The following is a 22,811-nucleotide window of genomic DNA, read 5'->3' on the forward strand; positions in this document are numbered from 1 at the left end:
ACGACAGAGTTTTTTTTAATTTGGTTTACACCAGTCTGATCCAAAAATTATATATAAAAAGGGGCGACAAAAGTTGTGAACATTGAAAAACGAAGCGGAAGAATTTTGTTTAAACTCTCAAATTTATTTTTTTCTGTATACAGATGGAAAAGTAATAAACAAAAAACATAAGGAGCTTTGCCCAACACTTAAAACGATTATGTAATTGGAATGTAACACGTCGAAAACAAAAAATCAATAATCGAGTAGAGGATGTGCGCGAGATGAAAGTGGAAGGCGGAAGGATGTGCGGGAAGGTAAGGAGGAGTGAAGGGAGGGAAAGGGTTTAGGTTCGGGATGAGAAGAAGGATAGCCTCCTTTCATTGTTGTTATTTAGTGGAGAAAGGGGGAATAGAGAAATGACCTTCGTGAGGAGTCTCTGACGGCATGGTGAGCGCTTTGGTTCTAACTGGTATCCGATCGCGCTGTCTGACCACTTGTAGTCATTTCTCCAACGCGAGACACTAATCATGATCAGCAGATTTTGGTGGTCGTGTGTGTATATGTCCTGATAGGGCGGCTCTATTAATGGACACTACTGGACACAGGTAGTGTAATAAAACTGGATTGTAATCAGAGAAAAAGAACTAAATGTACTAAAGAAAAGGACTTTTTCAATGTTTGGTACTTAATAGTGTGGTTTTGGAAGAGTATTCAGGAAAAGGGTGTTAACCTTGATGCTGTCTCAAATGATTTATGTAAGAATATTAATAATTCATCTAATAGAGAAATATGCCAAAGCATCTATTTGAATATTATGAACGTAACGTTTTAAAAGTAAGAAAACAACTGAATATTTTATAGACCAATGTTATCATTTATTTGAAGTAACCCAATGGCAGCAGTGAGAAAGTAAGCTGTTGAAAATGTTCAAACAAAACGGTTTCAAAAGTAAATAAAAAGTCGGGAGTTGAGAAAGATGGGGTAGCTGGGAGAAGGAAAGTTCCAAACAAAACCGACAAGACCTGAAATAAAAGCAAACAAGGATAATAAGAAAAATTAGGCTGGTGACTACCGCTGCGAGTGCGGAATGACAGCTTTGATCGGTCAACAAATTCCGAAATCTGTCCTCATGTTCCGGCATACAGAAGGCACGACACCAGCCCCATATATTTTGATATCGGATAAGAGCAAAAGACTGACTATGCGCGACAAGAAATGCTGCTGAGAGAGAAGGGGTTGATCATGCCCCCGGTCAAAGACACTTATGAATTGAAAAGGTGCGAGAGAAAGGAGAAAAGTGTTGGGTTGAATTCAATATAGGTGTACAGAATTTAATTAAAATTCAAGACCGACTTTGCATACTATTATTCATGTGATGTTGGTAGTGTTTGATGCAAGAATTGCAATTCAGTATCATCTATCAGAATAGTACACAGTTAGGAAGTAAAAAGTATAAAATATCAATTTAAAAATACGAAAAAAGACAGTCAAATACCTATTGGCAAACTTTTCATCGGAGAGTCATAGATATCCCAACCAGTAAAATATAAATGATTGTGAAAGTAAATGAATCTGTGGGTGTGTTTCAACTGGGCACGAGAGATCAAATAACTCACAGGGTCGAATTATCGACCAATGAGCACCAATAATAAACAAAAACTTTCTTTCAGAGTTCCTCAGTGAAATAACATTTTACGATATACACATTCGCAACATTAGTTTAACACGCACTAAACCTTATCAGTTTCTGCTTTCTCGAAAGCAAGTGCTAACAAAAAAGTACATAAATGCTTTGTTGGAAACAAATATTCTGGACTGTACAAAAAGTGTTTAAAACATATGGGGATGCTCATTGGCAGGTCGGTCTAGGTCTAAAGAAAATAAAGTCGGGAGGAAGAACAGAAAAATATCACGTGTGACGTCACATCGTACCCTTTTTTCTTATGTCATTGGATCGAGAGGAACGCGGCAAAAGTGGTTTGTCGAGTGGGCTTTAGGGAGGCTCAAGCAAGACAATGCGCATAGGAAACAAAAAATGACTGCTTGGAAGGAGCAGCGGTGAAAAAACGGGAGTGTGTTGGTAAGGCATTGTGTATCTTGGCAAGATCGAAACAACGACGACTAAGACAAAAGCTGTCAGTTGGAATTTCTCGGGGAAAGCCACCGTGAGGGTAGGTGGCCGCCGTGCGCGACTTTTCCACTAGGAACAGTTCGGAGAGGGTGCAGATCAGCAGAGGAGCCATAGCCTGGTCATTTGAGCAGTATGTGTTGTGTGTGTGTGTGTGTGTACAGAGCAAATACGGTCGCGATGCGCGACGAAGCAACTCGAACGATGCGGCTGTGTGGCGGCATGAGAAAAGTAGAGAAGGATACGCAATATATTCTGATTTCTCGCCTGACGACACGTTCCCGTTCGCTCTTGAGACACGCAAAGATATTCGATTCTCGGGAGCTACTAGACAAATTGAAACTTTCTAAAGATGAAATTTAATCGGGTAAGAAGAAACGTGAAACTGAAGTTGGTAATTAATCTTTTCACACTTCGATAATAACGAAAATGTAAAAGTTTATCCGTCAACAACATTGCTCATACGGTTATTTCGGGATACAGTAGACTCCACCAGTTGCACTGAAACAATTATATTGAAACTACGTATGATCAAATTGTCAAGATCTTACTCTGATGTCATTATTAGACGCTGAATTGGTTTGATTAATGAGTTCAGTTCAGTCGGATTTTTTGCACTGAAAGCACACGAAGCCCCTCCAGCCAAGTTCTTCAGTTTGTGAAAATCCAGACCATCGCCATATCCAACTGTAATCATGCCGTACTGCTTTCTAGCAAGCATATTTTGTACGAAAGGTACAGGGTCAACATTGAATCTGAAAGCGTTTTACATTAAAATCTAAGTTGAAAACTTACGCAGTGCCGCTAGTAATATACAACAGAAGATGGTTTTTGATAGTAGTACGGTACCCTTCTTTTGTTGAGGAGTATCCACTATTATCGCAGATAACATCAAGGTTCTGAGCAAGAAGTTGACCGCTATGATGGAAGTCAGCATAGTTATCTTTCAGCAATTCCAATTTCGAATGAAAATTAGTGTGAGAAGTGATATCGTTTAAAGTTGCCACAGGCGGAGGTTGCTCATTTTGATCACCATTTACAACAGCCAATCCAATGCGGGCAGTTTCTGAACTTACATCAAAAGCCCACATGATCTCTCGAGCAAATTCAGTAAACTAAACAAAATATATCTGTGATTTCCTCTTTCTTCATGTTACCAAATCATAATACGGCTCCGCTGATTTTGAGCTATCAATCAAAAACACAATATCAAACTTGACATTCTCATCCGCAGTGATCCCATGCAATAATAGTGCAGCAAAGAACAAAGCAACCCGCATTTAATAAAAGGTTTTGGAACACTGAAACCTGTTCGGTTTAAAATCAGGAGTATTTTTGAAATTAAGATTTGATTCGCAGAAAATGTCAAACTGTCTTGAAAATGTTTCTTTTCATATAAATTATCATCAACTGCATGATAAGCTCACTTTGAAAAGAGTCAGAAAACTAATTCCCTTGGTTTGATAACGGAAAAATTATTAGTACTCAATCAGGACAAAATTCGAGTAATATTTCACTTCTTATTGCAATAGTGTCATCCGATGGCACTAAAATACACAAATATTATCAAAAACGCAGTAAAACCTGACTCAGCATGCATGATGTGACGCTGAATCGGTTTTATCAAGTGATCCAGTCCTGTTGAGTTTGAAGCCTTAAAGGAGCATGAACTACCTCCAGATATCATTTTCAACTTTTGATGATCAACGATATCCCCAAATCGTACTGTTATGATACCATACTGATGACTATTCAGGATTTCTTCAGCAGTGGACACAGGATGAACATCAAATCTGGAATTTGATTTGAATTGGAATTAAGTTCTGGTTGTTAGATATACTAAAAGATGATTTTGGATTTCGGATCTGTAGCCTCTTGAAATGAAATAACTTGATCCCTCCACCAAGTTATAGGTGAGACATTGTCCAACAATATCGGAGTCATCATAGTTTCCTTTGAGAACGTTCAAATAACTTTCCAAAATATTCTGAGAAGTGATCGAGTTTAGTTCAGCCGCTGGAGGTGCTTGGTCTTCTAGGATTCCAGCCACAGCTATCAAAGCAACACGAACTGCATTCATTGTACGGTTGGACGGTTCCAACATTGTACGGTTTTATAAGTGACTGGACAAATCCCGTAAACTAAAAAACGATTATAATAGATAATTCTTTAATCAAAAAATCTCACCATATCATATGATGGCTTCGATGTTTTTGATCTATCTATGAGGAACACAACGTCAAATATGAGATCTTGCTCTGCAGCAAAAACGATAATAGCAACAGTAACCAGAAAAACTACAGTTTTCATCTGAAAATAAGAACATTATTACTGAAAAAAATCCATGGAGTAGTGGCGGTATGAGAAAGATATGTAACGTTATCAGTGAATAGTATTTTTTACGTTCACGGTTAATGCAAAGCGGAAGTTTCCAGTCGTCATGATGTTACTTTTGCAAACGTTTTTGAAAGCACAGTCATAGTTTTTTTCGGCTTCCTGCAGTTATGTAAGAAGCATTAAATCTAAAAAACAAAAAGTTGTTCGATTGAAAACTATTTATTTTACATAACAGATAAGAAGAGGGCCGATAAACATATTTCAGAAATTTCACTCAGTTGCTTTTGCAGTAATTTCCTCCGTTGGTGCTGAAATAAAACCATTTCATAATTGCAATCAATCTAAGAACTTACTTGGCGTTAATTATGAGCTGTTGAATTGGCTTGATCTGGTTATTCAGTGTAGCAAAATCGGTTGCCGTAAATGAACAAGCGGCGCCTCCAGAAATCGTTTGCAGCTTTCCGTTGTCAAATCCAGCTCCGTATCCAACAGTGATGATTCCGTATTGCTTCTGGGCAATGATGGTTTGAGCTGATGGAGTTGGATCGGTGTAGAATCTAAAATATGAAATGAGTACAATATAATTAGTTCTTAATACTAACGCCGTGGTAGTAGTGATGTAAACAAGAACATGGTTGTTGATGTTACTACGGTATCCAGCTGTTGCAGACATGTAGTCATTGGAAGTTACAACTTGGAGATTGTATGTGAGAACCTGTCCTGGATGATCAAAATCAGCATAGTTATCTTTGAGAAGAGCCAAGTTGGAGTTCAACGATGATTGTGAGCTGATAGAGTTCAATAGGGCAGCTGGTGGAGCCTGATCTTCAAGATCAGGTGCAACAACGCTTAATCCAACACGAGCACCGTTCAACCCAACGTTGAAGGAAACCATGATTGTTTGAATAAATTTGGTTAACTGAAAAAAAACTCACATAATGAGCGTAAGACTGAGTTTTGTGAGTTTATTACAAAATCAAAGCTATCCTTAGCAGATCGAGAACCGTCAATCAAAAATACAATATCGAATTGGAGAGCACTCGATGGAGATAGAGATGGTAAAGCCTGAAATGTTGGTCCTTAATAGAAAAATGTGCGTGGATGTACTCACAGTCACTGGAGAATGAGTTTGTGGAGGTTGAGTGTTAGGACCTTGAGTCTGTTGAGTGGCCAGGGTGGTTGGAGCCATGGTTCCATGGCTCTTTTTATTACAATATTGTCCTCCGTTGGCACTGAAAAACACAAATTTTATCAAAAAGCGCAATAAAAACTTACTCAGCATTCATGATGTGACGCTGAATTGGTTTAATCAAGTGATCTAGTCCTGTTGAGTTTGAAGCAGTGAAGGAGCATGAGCTGCCTCCAGATATAATTCTCAATTTCTGATGATCAACATCATTCCCAAATCCTACTGTGAGGATACCATACCGATGACTATTCAGGATTTCTTCAGCAGTGGGCACAGGATCCACATCAAATCTGAAACTTGATTTGAATGGGAATTAAGATAACTAACGCACGATAACTAACGCAGTGCTGGTTGTCAGATATACTAAAAGATGATTTTGGATTTCGGATCTGTAGCCGCTTGAAATGAAATCACTCGATGTCACTTCCTTCAAGTCAAAGGTGAGACATTGTCCAACAATATCGAAGTCATCATAATTTCCTTTGAGTAATTTTAAATAACTTCTCAAAACATTTTGTGAGGTAATCGAGTTTAGTTCAGCCGCTGGAGGTGCTTGGTCTTCTAGGGTTCCAGCCACAGCTATTAAACCAACACGAGCTCCATTCAAACCAACATTGTACGGTTTCATAAGTGACTGAACAAATCCCGTCAACTAAAAACGACTATAATAGATAATTCACTATTCGAAAAATCTCACCAGATCATATGATGGCTTTGATGATTTTGAACTATCTATGAGGAACACAACGTCAAATTTGAGATCCTGCTCTGCAGCAAAAACTATAGAAGCAAGAGTGGCCAGAAAAACTACAGTTTTCATCTGAAAATCAGAATTCAATAATCAGAAAATAGATGGAGTAGGTGCGGTATGAGAAATATATGTAACATTTTCAGTGAATGGTATTTTTTACGTTTACAATCAATGCAAAGCGGAAGTTTTTAGTCGTCAAGTTGAAATGATGTGACCCGTTTCTAAATGCAACGTTGATAAGAATAATACGCTTTTCCGTGAATGATGACAAATTGCAATTTGTTCCCAGAGATTTTCGGAAAGTACTGTATGTTTACATTTGCTAACGTTTCTGAAAGCACAGTCATAGTTTTAATTTTGACTCACTACAATTTGGATTTTCAGTTATGTGAAAATCATCAAAACTAAAAAACAAAAAGTGATTCGATTGAAAACTATTTATTTTTCATAACAGATAAACATATTTTAGAAGTTTCACTTAGTTGCTTTTGCAGTAATTTCCTCCGTTGGTGCTGAAATAATATCATTTCCGAAAAGCAATCAATCTAAGAACTTACTTGGCGTTAATTATGAGCTGTTGAATTGGCTTGATCTGGTTATTCAGTGTAGCAAAATCGGTTGCCGTGAATGAACAAGCGGCGCCTCCAGAAATCGTTTGCAGCTTTCCGTTGTCAAATCCAGCTCCGTATCCAACAGTGATGATTCCGTATTGCTTCTGGGCAATGATGGTTTGAGCTGATGGAGTTGGATCGGTGTAGAATCTAAAGTATGAAATGAGTATAATATAATTAGTTCTTAATACTAACGCCGTGGTAGTAGTGATGTAAACAAGAACATGGTTGTTGATGTTACTACGGTATCCAGCTGTTGCAGACATGTAGTCATTGGAAGTTACAACTTGGAGATTGTATGTGAGAACCTGTCCTGGATGATCAAAATCAGCATAGTTATCTTTGAGAAGAGCCAAGTTGGAGTTCAACGATGATTGTGAGCTGATAGAGTTCAATTGGGCAGCTGGTGGAGCCTGGTCATCGAGATCAGGTGCAACTACGACTAATCCAACACGAGCACCGTTGAGACCAACATCGAATGTAACCATCATCGTTTGAATGAACTTGGTGAACTGGAAAATATTTCTATTTTAACGTGAAAATTAACTCTTTCGGTGTACCGAATCAAAACTGGACTGAGCAGATTGAGAGCCGTCAATCAAAAAGACAATATCGAATTGGAGAGCACTCGATGGAGATGGAGATGGCGAAGCCTGAAATGTTGGTCCTTGATAAAAGAATGCGCGTGGATGTACTCACAGTCACTGGAGGTTGAGTTGTGGATTGCCCTGGTTGTGGTGTTGGTTGAGTGTTAGGACCTTGAGTCTGTTGGGTGATTGGTCCTTGGGTTTGTTGAGTGGCCTGGGTGATTGGAGCCATGGTTCCAGTAACTGGCTGTCCAGTGCTTGGGTTCATTCCTAAAATTCATCATCAAATAATTTTCAAACGTTGTGAAATACCATTGCAGATAACAACTTGTTGTCTTCTGAACTTTTGATTGTTCTCATCGACTCCATGAATAAACACAATAATCATATCTCCGTTACAAGTGAACAAATCAGAGTAATATTCGAATGAGCACTTCTCTCGGCGGTAAAGCTCTGATCTCAGAATGTTCTGAATTGATAGAAGTCTCATAATACTAGTTTTCGCTTTCTGTTAAACTCACGGTAGCACCTCCATTGTTTCCAATATCAAAAATTTCAACATACTGGAGTTGACCAGCGTGGAATGTATTTCCAGAAAGATGGAATGTGGCAACATTTTCAAATCCGGCAATTGGAACAGGATTTCTTCCGTCTTGATGAGAACCAGTTGGATCAGTATTCTTTCCAACAAGCATTGGAAGTGAGAACTTTGTATAGACCTTAGCTCCTCCCGTTGAGTAGACGTGAGCCAGACATAGTCCTGGTGGGTTGACAAGTTGTAATGTCCAAATTCCTCCGAGTCTGTCAACCTCAATCTTGTACATTTTCTGATTGTTAACGCTATATGCAGGGTTAACATTGTGAGCAACTGGAAATATGAGTGTTTCTATGTTTTACTTCAAAACTGTTTTTCTTACGTCCAAGCGGATCTTTCACGGAAAGTGATCCAAACTCCGATGATACAGTGACGTAGATAAAGGTAGTGTTTGCATCAACTGGAACAAACCATGGAAGTGAGCCATCGGAGCAAGTATAGTTAGTGGGTCCGGTTGGATCTTGAAGAACTGATGCTCCATACAATGACGGAAGATAGTTGTTGAGGAGCTGAAATGCATTCAAATTTTTGAAACTCCTTCGAGTGAATCTCTTACAGAAACAATGTTATTGGAGTCCGTGAAAAGTATGTTTCCACTTGATCCATATCCGAGCCAAGTCATGTCTCGGACATTGTTGACACCATCGAAGGTTGGACAATTGGCTGATTGTGAGACAACGTAATGGAGCTGAAAGTACTAATTTCACAAAAAAGTATTCAAAATATATCTTACATGAGCTTGAGTGTTGAACAGGGTGTCCATGGTTTCTCCGTATTTGTTGAGGTCACTTGGTCCTGCCGCTGTGAACAAGAAGATTTCACTATTTGGCATGGCGATAACATTATCGTGTTCCAGAAGATGAGCCAGAACACTAAAAGTATTTTATAAGTATGCGATTCTATAAAGCTTTTATCACCCAAGATATGGCAAGCTGCAAGCTCCATCAGTGGAAATTGCAGCGGATTGAGCAGTCAGATCAGTGATGAGATCATCAATGTTGGTGTAGTTGAAGTTCTCGAATGTTCTTCCAGTGGCTGTAAAAACGCAAGTATAAATTGTAGATATAGGCTGAATGCATACAATCAAATGTTACGAGTCCGTAGTTGGCGAACCAAAGTGGGGCGAACGATGTAGCAGAAGTAACAATACTCTTGAGATTGGCAATGAGTTGAGTAACGGTGGCACTGTTTTGTCTGGTGGTTTCCACAACCAGCAACAACGTTTTTCTGTCATCACTGAAAAGTTGTGGAAGAGCTGGTGTGCACACTTCTGCAATATATTTGATTTTACAAAAGAGTTACGCTCACAACAATTTTCTTACCGTATTGACAGTTCAATCCAGTGTAACCATCTGGACAACTGCAGGAACGTTCATCATCGTTCTTTGTTCCTCCATTGACACAAATTGGAACAGTACATTGAGCTCCAACCCAGTAGTCTGTACAGATGCATTGACCGCCCTGTCTGATTCCTCCGTTTCCACAAGTGATCTCAGCTGGTGAGCAGTGTCCCCATGTAATACGTTGGAATGTATTTCCAAATTCATCTTCTCCGACATGGAGAACTCCAAATTCGTTGTTCGCATTATCGCTGTTTGGACATGGGAAGTTTTGAGAGACCCAACTGTATTCACAACCGAATCTATTCTGGTACTTGAGACCATTGTAGAATGTTCCGTTTCCAGCATCCCAAAGAATGGCGTCAGTGAGAATTGGGACACGGTTTTCATTATCAGTGGAATGCACGTAACTGATAAGTCTGTTTGCAGAAGAATCTTGAACTGGATCTATTTGTGGATTGTCATCACTGACACTTGTTGTGTATCCAGTAACGATTTGAAGAGTAGACTGAACACGAACACTCAATGTACAATAGTTCGGCATGTTGGCAGGTGGAGTAGTTATGATATTCACATACCAGTTACCAGCTGGAAGATCAGCATCTCCAATAGTATTTGGTCTATGATCAGCGTCATATCTATGTTTTTGGCAGATGAATGGTCTTACAGTTGCACATGAATCGGTGACCCAAGTTTTGCGAACATCTCCGGCTTGTCCGTTGAAGAATACACATTGGCGAGTTGGATCATTGCTTGGTTCATTGTCAGCCCAGTAGGTGTTAGCTGGGTTCAGAAGATCTGGCGCAACTCCTTGTCCGCGGTCCCAGTAGAATTGACCATCCGAACCTTTGAAGAGTCCAATCCAGAATTGGGTGTTAGCAGATCCTGTTTTGAAGAAGTTATTCTTATCGTCTCCAAGATCATCAGCGAGGTAACCACCAGCTGTAGCACAGAAGTTTCTCGCTTGTGGCATAGACATAGTATCTTCAGATTTGGCCAAGAACTTGATACAGTATTGACCGAATGGTTCAAATCCGTTGTCACAATTTTTTCTGACTTCATATACACTCTGTCCGGTGAAATCATCGGAGAAAAGTTCAAGTGCCTCAGCCAATACTCCGTTTCCATTATAGACTTGGATCGAAGTTCCATATCCGAAAACGGTGAGTTGAATAGTTTGAGTGTAAGCATCAACGGGGAAGAACGTCGTCATTCCATTATCATGTCTACAATCGTCGAGCTCATTGATTGTAACTTGTCCATTAGAGAATTGCAGTGGGATCAGTCTAACAGCGTTCGAGATTTCAGCGGATTGAAGAATGTACGTGGTTCCGGTGGATCCAGTCACAATTCCAAAGAGAACGTAATAATCTGGAAGAGTGGCATTGCAAACGAATCCAACTGGTTGCAATTGTGGTCGAGCACTCAAGAATCCGTAGATGCTGAGATCCATAGAACGAGACATAGTGTAGAAAATTCCAAGCGAACGTTGGTCAAGTACGTTTTCTGGTGTTGTTTGGAAGATTTCAATGAATGACCCAGGAACAACATCTCTAGCGAAGACTGCGTGGTTAAGAGCATCCCAAAGTTGCACTCTGCAACCGGTGTCAGATGGAATTGTAGTTGCGAGACTATGAAGAGCGGCAGAGATGGCAGTGAGATTGTTAGCTGGTGACGTGGCAATTGGTCCTCCCCAAGTAGAGTTGAATCCAACAAGAACAAAGTTTCTGATCCATCCACGGTTTTGCATTTGAACATCACGGAGAATTTCTTGGAAGTTGCTGTCAAGCATAACCAAGGAGGCAAGAGATTGTTGAGTGATTTCCACAGCAAAGATCATATCAACTCCATAGCGGATGAATTCTGGATTTGGTCCGGTTTCAAGACATCTAGCCAACTCGCAGCTTTCTCCAGCGTATCCTGGTGGGCACACGCAATGATCTCCCTTGTTTGTTCCTCCGTTGTAACAGACGAGGTTCTGACAGTAAGTTCCAGTGAACTCTGGTGTACAGAAGCAAGTCGTGTTAGTTGGGTTCATGACACCTCCATTCTGGCATTGGTTAGCTGGTGCGGGTGTTGGATGAACAGAAGCGCAGTACATTGTTCCAGCACGTTGAAGAGACATATCGTTGTTATCGCGAGCAAAGAAGTTGAAGTAAAGGACCTCATCGGGAACACGGCAGGTGAATGGAGGGAAGTAGAAATTGAATTCACAAGCATCTCTCCACATTCCACTTGATCCGTAGACTTCAGTTTGTACTCCATCACGGATAGCATAGATTTGAAGATTGGCATGTACTCGGTCCATTGAGACAAAAGCTGGGTAATTGGAAACATGGAAAACTGGGGCTGCATCGAATCCAGCAACCGGTTGACGGAGAACTCCAGCAGCAGAAGTGAGGGTGGTAGCGAAAGACCAGAAAATGTCATAGTCTGGACTGTATTGGCTGACACCTCCGAAATTGAACTTCTTCTGGTAAATCTTCAAAGTGCAAGCAGCATTAGGAGAACCTGAGACCAAGTTGAAGAACCATTGTCCTGCAACTTGTTGGTTATAGGTCCAAATGTAGTTGACTCCATCAGTAAATGCAGTGTTGAAAGTTGGTCTGTCTGAAGTTGGGCTAGTTACTTGAAGAGTTAAATTTGTTCCAGTAGCAACGACAACAACCATATCAGCAGTCAAATCAATTGCAACAGATTTGTAGACATTCTGGTTGACGCAGTGGGAGTAGTCTCCAGACAGAACAAGTTGAGAACGGAACAAAGTGTTGAACATGTGTTGGTAGAAGAACTGGAATGAATCTTATTTCTATTAGTGAATAGTTTCTAGGGCATACAGTAGAAATTGTGGTTCTGTCACTGAAATAGAATGTGTTACCACCAGTGCGCGAAGCTACATCAACCATGTCTCTGTATGCACTGTTGTCTGGAGAGGAATTGCAGTTTTCAGCAGTAGTTGGTTGCACATAGATGAAATAGATCTGCAAACAGTGGAGATAACAAAGAAAACGTGAGTATTGATTCTTACTGGTGCTCTCCAATAAGATTCCAAATGGAATACAGTTTCCTTCTCTCCATTATCATTTGGAGTACCATCAGTAATCACATAGATAGGAGACTTGTTGGTTGGATAGAGAGAAAGTGCAGCACTAAAATGAAAATTTCAACAGTCTCATCTATTTAGAAGTAACTCACGCAACAGCAGAGAAAACAACATCATCACATCCTCCATCAGATGGAGCAGAGTTGATAGCTTTAAGGAGATCAACCATTGCAGCATCCCATGAGTCATATCTTTTGTTAATCAGAAGTTCTGAAATACAATCCTCTTAACTGTGTACAAAACTGATAAGTCAATAAAGCAATTTGGGTGTAACTCGAAGAAATTAACATGACTAGACACTCACTTCCACTATCGAAAAGAACAACGATGAAATTGGTGAGATAACCAGGCTCCGAAGATAACAAATCAACGATGCTCTGAACAGATCCAGCAGCAGACTCGATGACAGAAGAAAGTTCAGATCTTGAACGAATGACGAGGGTGAGAGTTGGATTTTCAGCATTGAAGTCAAATCCAGATGTGTCGGTACAAACGACTGAAAATGGAATGTTTAGTTGTTGCTAGATGCTGATGTGAGAAGACATGTAACTCACTGTTCTGACAGTGGTATCCAGTAAATCCTTCTGGGCATTGACAACGTTCACTTGTTGGAGTTGGCAAGAATCCTGCAAAAAAGATTATTATCGCCACGATAATGCCGGCTCAACCTCCGTTAGCACAGAGCATTTGAGAGCAGTCGTTTCCAGTGAAAAGTCCAAAGCAGTAACAGTATGGTGAACCGCTTGCATCCTTCAAAAGTTGCCCTCCGTTCTGACAAGACGTGAGCGGTGCGGCTGTTGTAGTTGGAGCAGGAACGGTAGTTGTTGAAACCGGTGGCACTGCATATGAATTAATAGGAATTAGTTTTCTTTTGCATTATAACTTACAGATACACTGGTATGACAGAATACGACGGAATCTGTATCCGGCGTTACTAGTTCCTTCAACCTGCAAGAAATTGTGTCCAACATCATTATTGCTAGTTCTTCTGCAAGTGTATCTTTCCAAAATGTATGGATAGGTACAGTTGTAACGAGTTCCAATAGGAATGTATCTGGAGATATGATTTTCTGCACCGGTGAAACCAATTCCTTGGATTTGTCCAGGAAAATCAAGTCCTTGAGCGTGAAGTGCGACAACAGATTCAGTATCGAAAAGTGTGTACTTGAGAGTAGGGTAGTCACTGCGCTCGGCTTGATCTCCAGAAATGAATCCTCCGGTGACTTGAATATTAGTTCGAGCAGTCATCATCATAGTACAATACTCTTCTCCAGTAGCCGCCATAGGTCCGAGCATGTATTGTCCAGGTGGAAGCATCTCATACTTAGCAGTGTAAGATGTTGGACGTTGACTGTCAGAATCTGGATAGATAAGATCTCCATTCTCGGCTTGAAGGAAAAAAGTTGGGTTCAATGGTGACTCAGTTTCCAACTCAATCTTGATGTCCCACATAGTCTCATCAACAACAATGACATAAGTTTGACTGCAGTTAGCAAGGTTGGTAGCATCGATGGAGATATCATCCGAGTTTTGGTTATTTGGAATATAAGGGTTGCGAACAGCGCACAACGCTGAAACATACAACCTTGAAACTTATTATAAACTATCTAAACTAACGATATTGGCAAGTGTCTCCAGTATAGCCTGGTTTGTTACATCCTCTTGTAGCTAGTCCAGCAAAGACGTGTGGTTGAGCAATTGAGCGTTTGGAACGGTGTGTTTCAACCTGGATCAAAATTTGACACTAGCTGTCTTTGTTCCAAAACTTACAATAAAATCATCAGAAATCGAGTAGGTGCGCTCTCTGATAGGCTCAAAGTACTTCAAATCGCTTTTTGGGTTCCATGATTTTAAAACCGCGCGAGCTCTGTCTTTGTGGCTCAGCTCCTGCTCTACAGCCAGGCAGACTACGGCTAAAGCCGCAATCAACACCCAGGTTCGCATTCCTGAAAGTAAAGTTGACTTGAACCGGAAAAATTCAGTAAAAATGAAATTAAAAACCGCAAAATGGCAATAAAAGAGCGCTGAAATGGCATGCCTAATGAAATTATCATTAAGACTGATTTAAAACCAATGATAATCATCAATCAAGAGGTGTGTCAAGCACGTCATATTGCCGTGGCATAGTCTTATCTCCGTGCCAGTGCACAAAATATGATACAGCTCATTAAATATAACTGTTTCAATAGTGAAAAAGTGCATTGTTAAACGTGGCGTGGCATTATCAAACACTGACAGTACTATCTTCTGGTTTATAACGTTTTTCGACTTGATTACTGTACTGATTTGATCTGGAATTTGAATTAATGTTGATTATTCAAGTGACTTCAGCTTTGGCTTGACTAGAAGTAACTGTTACATTTTATTCGTCGATTTTGATGTAAGTAAATTTGAAAAAATAATTAATGAATTTATTGAAAAGGAGAAGTTAACAGGAATCATCTTTTAAAAAAAGCTTCCATTCAGTTGCTTTTGCAGTAATTTCCTCCGTTGGTGCTGAAAAAATATCTCATTTAATCTCAGAAAATAATTATTTTGTTCTTACTTGGCGTTAATAATAAGCTGTTGGATTGTTTTGATTTGATTGTTCAAACTAGCAAAATCAGGAGCAGTGAATGAGCAAGCAGCTCCTCCGGATATAGTCTGCAACTTGTTGTTATCGAAACCAGTTCCGTATCCTATAGTGATAATTCCGTATTGCTGTTGGGCAATGATAGTTTGAGCAGTTGGAGTTGGATCAGTGTAGAATCTGAAAATCAATTGGTTGTTGGAAATTGAAAGTGGTGACTAACGCCGTGTTGGTAGTAATGTAAACGAGAACGTGGTTGTCGATGTTACTACGATATCCAGCAGACTTGTAGTCATTGGAAGTTACAATTTGGAGATTGTACGTGAGTACTTGACCAGCATGATCGAAATCGGCGTAGTTTTCTTTGAGAAGATTCAAGTTGGAGATAAGCGACGCTTGCGAAGTGATCGAGTTAAATTGGGCAGCCGGTGGAGGCTGGTCGTCCAGATCAGGTGCAACAACAATTAAACCAACACGAGCACCGTTCAACCCAACGTTGAAAGAAACCATGAATGTTTGAACAAACTTGGTTAACTGAAAAAATCTCAGAAAATGAGCGTAAAACTGAGTTTTGCTAGATTATTACCCAATCAAAGCTATCCTGAGCAGTTTGAGATCCATCAATCAAGAAGACGATATCAAACTGAAGCGCAGTATGTGGCACTGGAGTCTGAAAAGTAGGAAATTAGTTTCAACTTTTCTCGTCTATTTCGAATACCGTTGACGTCACTGGTCCTTGAGTTACTTGAGTAACAGGTCCTTGGGTTAGTTGAGTGACTGGAACAATTGTTCCAGTTACTGGGGCGTTGGTGACTGGTGCACGACCTGGAAATCGACTTTCATGACTGAGATTCGAAATCATGTGACAAACCGTTACAAATGACAATTTCTTGTCTTCTGAACTTTTGGTTGTACTCATCAACTCCATGGACAAACACAGCAATCATATCTCCGTTGCATGTAAACAAGTCGGAATAGTACTCGTATGAGCATTCAGCACGTCTGTACAACTCTGATCGGAGGATGTTCTAAATTATACTGCTCAAAACAATTTAATCGGCAAACCCAATACTTACAGTAACAGAGTTGCTTCCGATGTCAAAGATCTCAACATATTGCAACTGTCCGTTGTGGAACGGATCTCCAGAAATGTGGAACACTGCAGTATTGTCAAATCCAGCTGCTGGCTGAACACTCGATCCATCTTTGTGAGCTCCAAGTGGGTCAGGCTTTCCTCCTGCTGAGTTTGGTTGGGCAAATTTGGTGTAGACCTTTGCTCCTCCGGTAGAGTAGATATGGGCCAAGCACAATCCCGGACTATTGACTCCAAGTTGCCAGATACCTCCAAGTCTGTCAACTTCTATCCTATACACTTTTTGATCATCAACGTTGTAGATTAGTTCAGGTGTGACGCCAGCTGAAGTGAATACTTGTATTATGTTTTACAACTGTTAAACTTACTTGAGAGCGGAGAATTGGCAGAAAGTGATCCGAATTCAGATGATACAGTGACATAGATGAAAGTTGTGTTCATGTCAACGGGCACAAGCCATTTACTATTACTGCAAGTATAGTTGGTGTTTCCAGTTGGATCTTGAAGAACAGATGCTCCATACAATGTTGGAAGATAATTGTTCAAAAGCTGAAATTTTAAATTCTGAAACACAACATGTTGATGAACAACGTACATTGACAAGATTGGTTGGGTTTGTGAAAAGAATGTTTCCACTTGATCCGTATCCAAGCCAAGTCATATCTTCAACATTATTCACTCCATTAAATGTTGGGCAACCGGCTGATTTAGAAACAATGTAATGCAACTGAAATTCTAACGATTATTTGAATAAATTCAAAAGGTTGCATACGTGAGCTTGGGCATTGAAAAGAGTTGTCATTGCCTCAACGTATTTATCAAGGTCAGCTGGTCCGGCTGCAGTCACCAAGAATATTTCACTGTTTGGCATTGCAATCACATCATCATGTTCGAGAAGATGTGCAAGCACGCTGAAAAGGTAGGGAGTTTGTGACAACAATCATCTGAAATTCATTTGATACCCAAGATATGGCATACTGCAAGCACCATCTGTGTTGATTCCATTGGACTGTGCCTTGAGGTCAACAATGAGATCATCAATGTTGGTGTAGTCGAATTCCTCGAATGTTCTTCCGGTGGCTGGAAAGGGAATATTAGTTGTTTACAGTGTTCTGATTGAACTTACTGTCGAATGTAACAAGTCCGAAGTTGGTGAACCAGAGTGGTGTTGATGAAGTAGCAGAAGAAACAATGCTTTTGATATTGGCGATGAGCTGGTTGACAGTATCGGTATTTTGTCTTGTAGTTTCCACAACAAACAACAACGACTTTCTGTCATTGCTGAATAACTGTGGAAGAGTAGGCTGACAAAGTTCGAACTGACAGTTTGGTCCAGCATATCCATCTGGACAAGAGCAAGTAGCTTCGTCAGAATTGCGAGTTCCTCCATTGACACAAATTGGAACTGTGCAACGGGATCCGACGTAATATTCTGAGCAGACGCAAACTCCATTTTGTCTGATTCCTCCATTTCCGCAAGTGATTTGAGCCTTAGAACAGTGTCCATAGGTCAAACGTTGGAATGTGTTTCCGAACTCATCTTCTCCAACGTGAAGGACTCCGAATTCATTTGCTGGATTGTCTCCGTTCGGGCATGGGAAATCTTGGGACACCCATTGGTATTGACAAGCAAATCTTGGCTGATACTTGAGTCCATTGTAGAAGTTTCCTGTGTACGCATCCCAAAGAATTGCATCAGTGAGAATTGGAACACGGTTTTCGTTGTCAAGGGAGTGAACATATGAGATGAGTCTGTTGTTTGGAGAATCTTGGATTGGATCTGGTTGTGGAATATCATCTCCGATGCTTGTGGAGTATCCAGTAACAATTTGAAGGCTTGATTGAACACGAACACTGACAGAACAGTTGGATGGGTATCCATCACCAGGATTCGACTGTACCATGACATACCATTGACCTGCTGGAAGATCGACTTCTCCGATGGTATTTGGTCTGTGTTCTGGATCGTATCTGTTTTTGTGACAAGCAAACGGTCTTGGGGTGGAGCAAGAGTCGGTGACCCAGACTTTATTAGGATCTCCAGATCGTCCGTTATAGTAGACACATTGATTCGTTGGATCGTTGCTTGGTTCGTTGTCAGCCCAGTATGTTTCTTTTTGGTTGAGTGGATCTGGAGCAACTCCCGTTCCACGATCCCATACGAACTGACCATCATTGTTTCTGTATAGCCCAATCCAGAACTGAGTACTCGCTGCCGCATGGTAGAAGTAACTGTTCTGACCACCTTCCAAATCGTCCGCGAGATATCCCCCAGCAGAAGAACAGAAGCTCCTGGCCTGCGGCATAGGAAGAATATTATCAATTCCAACAATGAATCTGAGGCAGTATTGACCATACTCATCCCAGTCTTTGTCACAACCTTTTCTGACTTCATAAATACCTTGTCCGGTGAATGAGTCGTACATTAATTGATAAGCTGGATACAGTACCCCATCTCCAGTGTAAATTGCAATATTAGTTCCATAGCCAAATGTGTCGATTTGAATAGTCTGAGAGTAGGCATCTATTGGGAAATATGTGATAAGACCACCATCGTGTCTACAGTCATTATCATAGTTGAATGTAACTTGACCGCTGGAAAATTGGATTGGGATCGTTTTGACAGCGTTTAGGATTTCAAAAGCTTGGATAACGTAGGTAGTTCCAGTAGATCCACCAACAATTCCAAGAAGTGTGTAGTAGTTTTCAATTTGAGCATTGCAGACGAATCCTGCTGGTTTCAAAAGTGAATTCGTTTCCAAGAAACCATAAAGTACAAGATCCATACGTCGGGACATGTCATAGAAAAGTCCGAGCGACCGAGTATCAGTGTCGTCTTCTGGAGTGGTTTGGAAAATTTCAACAAATGATCCCGGAATGAGTTCTCTTGAGAAGATAGCATGATTCAGAGCATCCCAAAGTTTGACGGTACATCCGGTGTCTGTTGAACCGGAACTTTGAATTTGGTCCATAGCATCAGTTATGGCAGTCAAATTATCGGCTGGTGCCTCGGCAATTGGTCCTCCCCAAGTAGAATTGAATCCTACTAGAACAAAGTTTCTGATCCATCTACGGTCTTGCATTTGAACATCACGGAGAATTGTTCGGAACTGCGTTTGAAGCATCATTAGAGTTGCTTGAGATTGTTGAGTAATTTCGACAGCAAAGATCATATCAACTCCATAACGTATGAATTCTGGAGTTGGTCCAGTTTCGATACATCTGGCCAACTCGCAGCTCTCTCCTCCGTAGCCTGGTGGGCACACACAATGATCTCCCTTATTAGTTCCTCCGTTATAGCAGACAAGGTCCTGGCAGTACGTTCCAGAGAATTCTGGTGTACAGAAACATGTTGTGTTAGATGGATTCATAACACCTCCATTCTGGCATTGATGGTCGGGTGGAGGTGTTGGATGAATTGAAGCGCAGTACATTGTTCCAGCACGTTGAAGAGACATATCGTTGTTATCGCGAGCAAAGAAGTTAAAGTAGAGGACCTCATCGGGAACACGGCAGGTGAATGGAGGAAAGTAGAAGTTGAATTCACAAGCATCTCTCCACATTCCACTAGCTCCGTAGACTTCCGTTTGTAGTCCATCACGGATAGCATAGATTTGAAGGTTAGCATGTACTCGGTCCATTGAGATAAAAGCTGGATAGTTGGAAACGTGGAATACTGGGGATGCATCAAATCCAAGAACAGGTTGACGAAGAATTCCTGCAGCCGAAGTGAGGGTTGTGGCGAAGGACCAGAAAATGTCATAGTCTGGACTGTATTTGGTCATTCCTCCAAAATTGAACTTCTTCTGGTAAACCTTGAGAGTACAAGCAGCGTTTGGTGAGCCAGACAAAAGAGTGAAGAACCATTGACCATTGACAACATTGTTGTATGTCCAAATGTAGTTCACTCCATCAGTGAACGCAATATTGAAGTCTGGATAAAGTCCTAATGGACTGGTGGCAACTAGTTTCAGGTCGGTTCCTGTGGCGACGACAACAATCACGTCAGCTGTCAAATCAATAGCTGCAGTTTTGTAGATGTTTTGGTTCACGCAATGAGAGTAGTCTCCAGACAGAACGAGTTGAGTACGGAACAAAGTGTTCAGCATGTGTTGGTAGAAGAACTGAAATGAACTTTAAGTTTTCGATAAATAAAAGTAATTTAATTTGCATACGGGAGAGATGTTTGTTCTGTTGTTAAAGTAGAAAGTGTTACCACCGGTACGAGAAGCAATATCAACCATATCTCTGTAAGCACTGTTATCTGGAGACGTGTTACAACCGTCAGCTGGTCCTGGTTGGACATAGATAAAGTACACCTGAAAAGCGACATCAAGAAATAGGAAGATGGTTGTAGAAACGTACCGGAGCTCTCCAGTAGGACTCAAGGTGGAAAACGGTTTCTTTTTCTGCGTTGTCATTCGGATTGGCATCAGTGATCACATAGATTGGAGACTTATTCGTTGGATATAAAGAAAGAGCAGAGCTGAAAGGGACATTCAGATTTTCTATAAACATGTTAAGTGACTCACGCAACAGCTGAGAAAACGACATCATCACATCCTCCATCTGTAGGAGCAGAATGGATAGCTTTGAGGAGATCAACCTTTGCACCATCCCATGAGTCATATCTTTTGTTGAGCAATAGTTCTGAAAAGTGTTGAGTTTTGACACTGTTTGATAAATTGATAAGAGAATGGAATTATAGGTGTAACCCTCTCATAATACTGTTTTCTTTCACACTTACTGCCGTTATCAAAAAGAACAACGATGAAATTGGAGAGGTAACCAGGTTCGGAAGCCAGATCTTCAACAATTTCATCGGTTGCATTCGTAGCTTGTTCAATGACATCCGAAAGTTGGTATCTCGAACGAATGACAAGAGTGAGTGTTGGGTTCTCGGCATTGAAGTCAAATCCAGATGTGTCGGTACAGATAACTAAACTTATCGAAATGATAACACAAACACGTTTTTCTGTAACTTACTGTTCTGACAATGGAATCCCATGAATCCTTCTGGACATTGACAACGATCACTTGTCGGTGTTGGGAGGAAGCCTGAAAAGTAGGATTTATAAATTTCATACATGGCTTAAGACATACCTCCGTTAGCACAAATCATTTGAGAACAATCATTCCCTGACCACAATCCGAAACAATAACAGTAAGGAGCACCGCTTGCATCCGTCAAGAGCTGTCCTCCGTTTTGACAGGTGGTGAGTGGAGGAGTCGGTGTTGTTGGAGAAGGAGCAATGGTTGTACTTACAGGTGGCACTGAACAAAAACGGTCTCTATACCAGATTATTTTTGATATTGAACTTACAGACACATTGGTAAGACAAGATACGACGGAATAGGTATCCTCCGTTACTGATACCTTCGACCTGCAAGAAATTGCTTCCAACATCATTATTGCTAGTTCTTTTGCAAGTGTATCTCTCCAAAATGTATGGATAGGTACAGTTGTAACGACTTCCAATAGGAATGTATCTGGAAATGTGATTCTCGGCGCCAGTGAATCCGATTCCTTGTATTTGCCCTGGGAACTCGAGTGCTTGAACGTGAACAGCAACAACTGATTCAGTATCGAAGTACGCAACTTTTAAATTTGGATAATCATTGCGTTCTGGTTGATCTCCAGAGATGAAGCCTCCACTAATCTTTATTGGTGTACGAGCGGACATGAACATTGTGCAGTATTCTTGACCAGTGCCACCCACTAACATGGGACCAAGCTGATATTGTCCTGGAGCCAAGAATGCATATGTCGCAGTGAAAGATGTTGGAAGTTGACTGACAGAATCGGGAGAGATGATAAGTCCATCTTCATATTGAAGGAAGAAAGTTGGGTTTAAAGGAAACTCAGATTCCAGCTCAATTTTGATGTCCCACATAGTCTCATCAACAACGATGATGTAAGGAACACTGCAGTTGGCGATGTTGACAGCGTCAATTTGAACATCGTCAGATGCTTGGTTGGTGGGTACATATGGGTTGCGAGCAGAACACAACGCTGAACAAAAAAAACTGGTGAGAACTTAGAAGGCGCATTCAAACGTACGATATTGACAAGTTTCTCCAGTGTATCCCGGCAAGTTACATCCTCTTGTAGCTTGGCCAGCAAAGACGTGTGGTTGAGCAATGGATCTTTTAGAAATATGGTGTGTGTCCAACTAAATCTCTTTTTCATAAGCTGAACCATTGTTTGTCACTTACAAAGAGATCAGACTCATCAGTAGTTCTGTATGTCTGTTGTCGAATTGGCTCAAAGAATTTGGTGTCAGCTTTTGGGTCCCACGACTTCAAAACAGCCCGTACTCTTTCTTTATGACTGAGCTCCTGCTCAGCGGACAGGCAGACTACGGCTAATGCCGCAATCAACACCCAGGTCCGCATGCCTGGAATTATAGAAGTTAAGCCTTTAAGAACATGAAAACAATATAGTATTAGCGCGGAAGAAAAGGAGCACCCGACTGGCACCACTAATAGCATTATCAAGGAAAACGCTGAATGAAGACCTATCACA

General features: G+C 40.7%; 5 protein-coding genes across 5 annotated transcripts; all 5 read right to left on the minus strand.

Annotated features, from left to right (window-relative positions):
• Positions 1-2,577: 2,577 nt before the first annotated feature.
• On the minus strand, positions 2,578-3,390 carry GCK72_024053 (uncharacterized protein; the record flags this gene model as incomplete). Its single annotated transcript, XM_053735695.1, has 4 exons — positions 2,578-2,611; positions 2,662-2,865; positions 2,960-3,225; positions 3,268-3,390. 4 exons carry the CDS (start codon positions 3,388-3,390, stop codon positions 2,578-2,580), a joined length of 627 nt encoding a protein of 208 aa, XP_053579261.1.
• A 536-nt stretch (positions 3,391-3,926) lies between these two features.
• GCK72_024054 (uncharacterized protein) lies at positions 3,927-4,214 on the minus strand (the record flags this gene model as incomplete). Its single annotated transcript, XM_003118211.2, has 1 exon — positions 3,927-4,214. One exon carries the CDS (start codon positions 4,212-4,214, stop codon positions 3,927-3,929), a length of 288 nt encoding a protein of 95 aa, XP_003118259.2.
• A 507-nt stretch (positions 4,215-4,721) lies between these two features.
• GCK72_024055 (uncharacterized protein) lies at positions 4,722-6,456 on the minus strand (the record flags this gene model as incomplete). The annotated part of the gene is made up of 8 exons (XM_053735696.1): positions 4,722-4,755; positions 4,801-5,004; positions 5,050-5,366; positions 5,420-5,512; positions 5,559-5,679; positions 5,723-5,926; positions 5,978-6,288; positions 6,334-6,456. The coding sequence occupies 8 exons, from the start codon at positions 6,454-6,456 to the stop codon at positions 4,722-4,724; spliced, it is 1,407 nt and encodes a 468-aa protein (XP_053579262.1).
• Positions 6,457-6,865: 409 nt separating this feature from the next.
• GCK72_024056 (uncharacterized protein) lies at positions 6,866-14,567 on the minus strand (the record flags this gene model as incomplete). The annotated part of the gene is made up of 22 exons (XM_053735697.1): positions 6,866-6,899; positions 6,945-7,148; positions 7,194-7,510; positions 7,559-7,651; positions 7,698-7,855; positions 7,898-8,054; positions 8,107-8,453; positions 8,503-8,689; positions 8,737-8,868; positions 8,914-9,052; positions 9,098-9,215; positions 9,262-9,450; positions 9,503-12,311; positions 12,358-12,501; positions 12,549-12,669; positions 12,716-12,833; positions 12,928-13,119; positions 13,178-13,249; positions 13,292-13,462; positions 13,511-14,194; positions 14,241-14,349; positions 14,394-14,567. 22 exons carry the CDS (start codon positions 14,565-14,567, stop codon positions 6,866-6,868), a joined length of 6,669 nt encoding a protein of 2,222 aa, XP_053579263.1.
• A 280-nt stretch (positions 14,568-14,847) lies between these two features.
• GCK72_024057 (uncharacterized protein) lies at positions 14,848-22,681 on the minus strand (the record flags this gene model as incomplete). The annotated part of the gene is made up of 21 exons (XM_053735698.1): positions 14,848-14,914; positions 15,169-15,372; positions 15,416-15,726; positions 15,779-15,862; positions 15,911-16,017; positions 16,064-16,220; positions 16,269-16,609; positions 16,654-16,834; positions 16,881-17,012; positions 17,058-17,196; positions 17,248-17,365; positions 17,412-20,409; positions 20,461-20,604; positions 20,651-20,771; positions 20,818-20,935; positions 21,033-21,224; positions 21,272-21,343; positions 21,389-21,559; positions 21,609-22,298; positions 22,347-22,458; positions 22,502-22,681. 21 exons carry the CDS (start codon positions 22,679-22,681, stop codon positions 14,848-14,850), a joined length of 6,639 nt encoding a protein of 2,212 aa, XP_053579264.1.
• Between the last annotated feature and the right edge of the window lie 130 nt (positions 22,682-22,811).

Source organism: Caenorhabditis remanei, chromosome X (genome assembly GCF_010183535.1).
Source record: "Caenorhabditis remanei strain PX506 chromosome X, whole genome shotgun sequence".
In the NCBI taxonomy this organism is placed as follows: domain Eukaryota; kingdom Metazoa; phylum Nematoda; class Chromadorea; order Rhabditida; family Rhabditidae; genus Caenorhabditis; species Caenorhabditis remanei.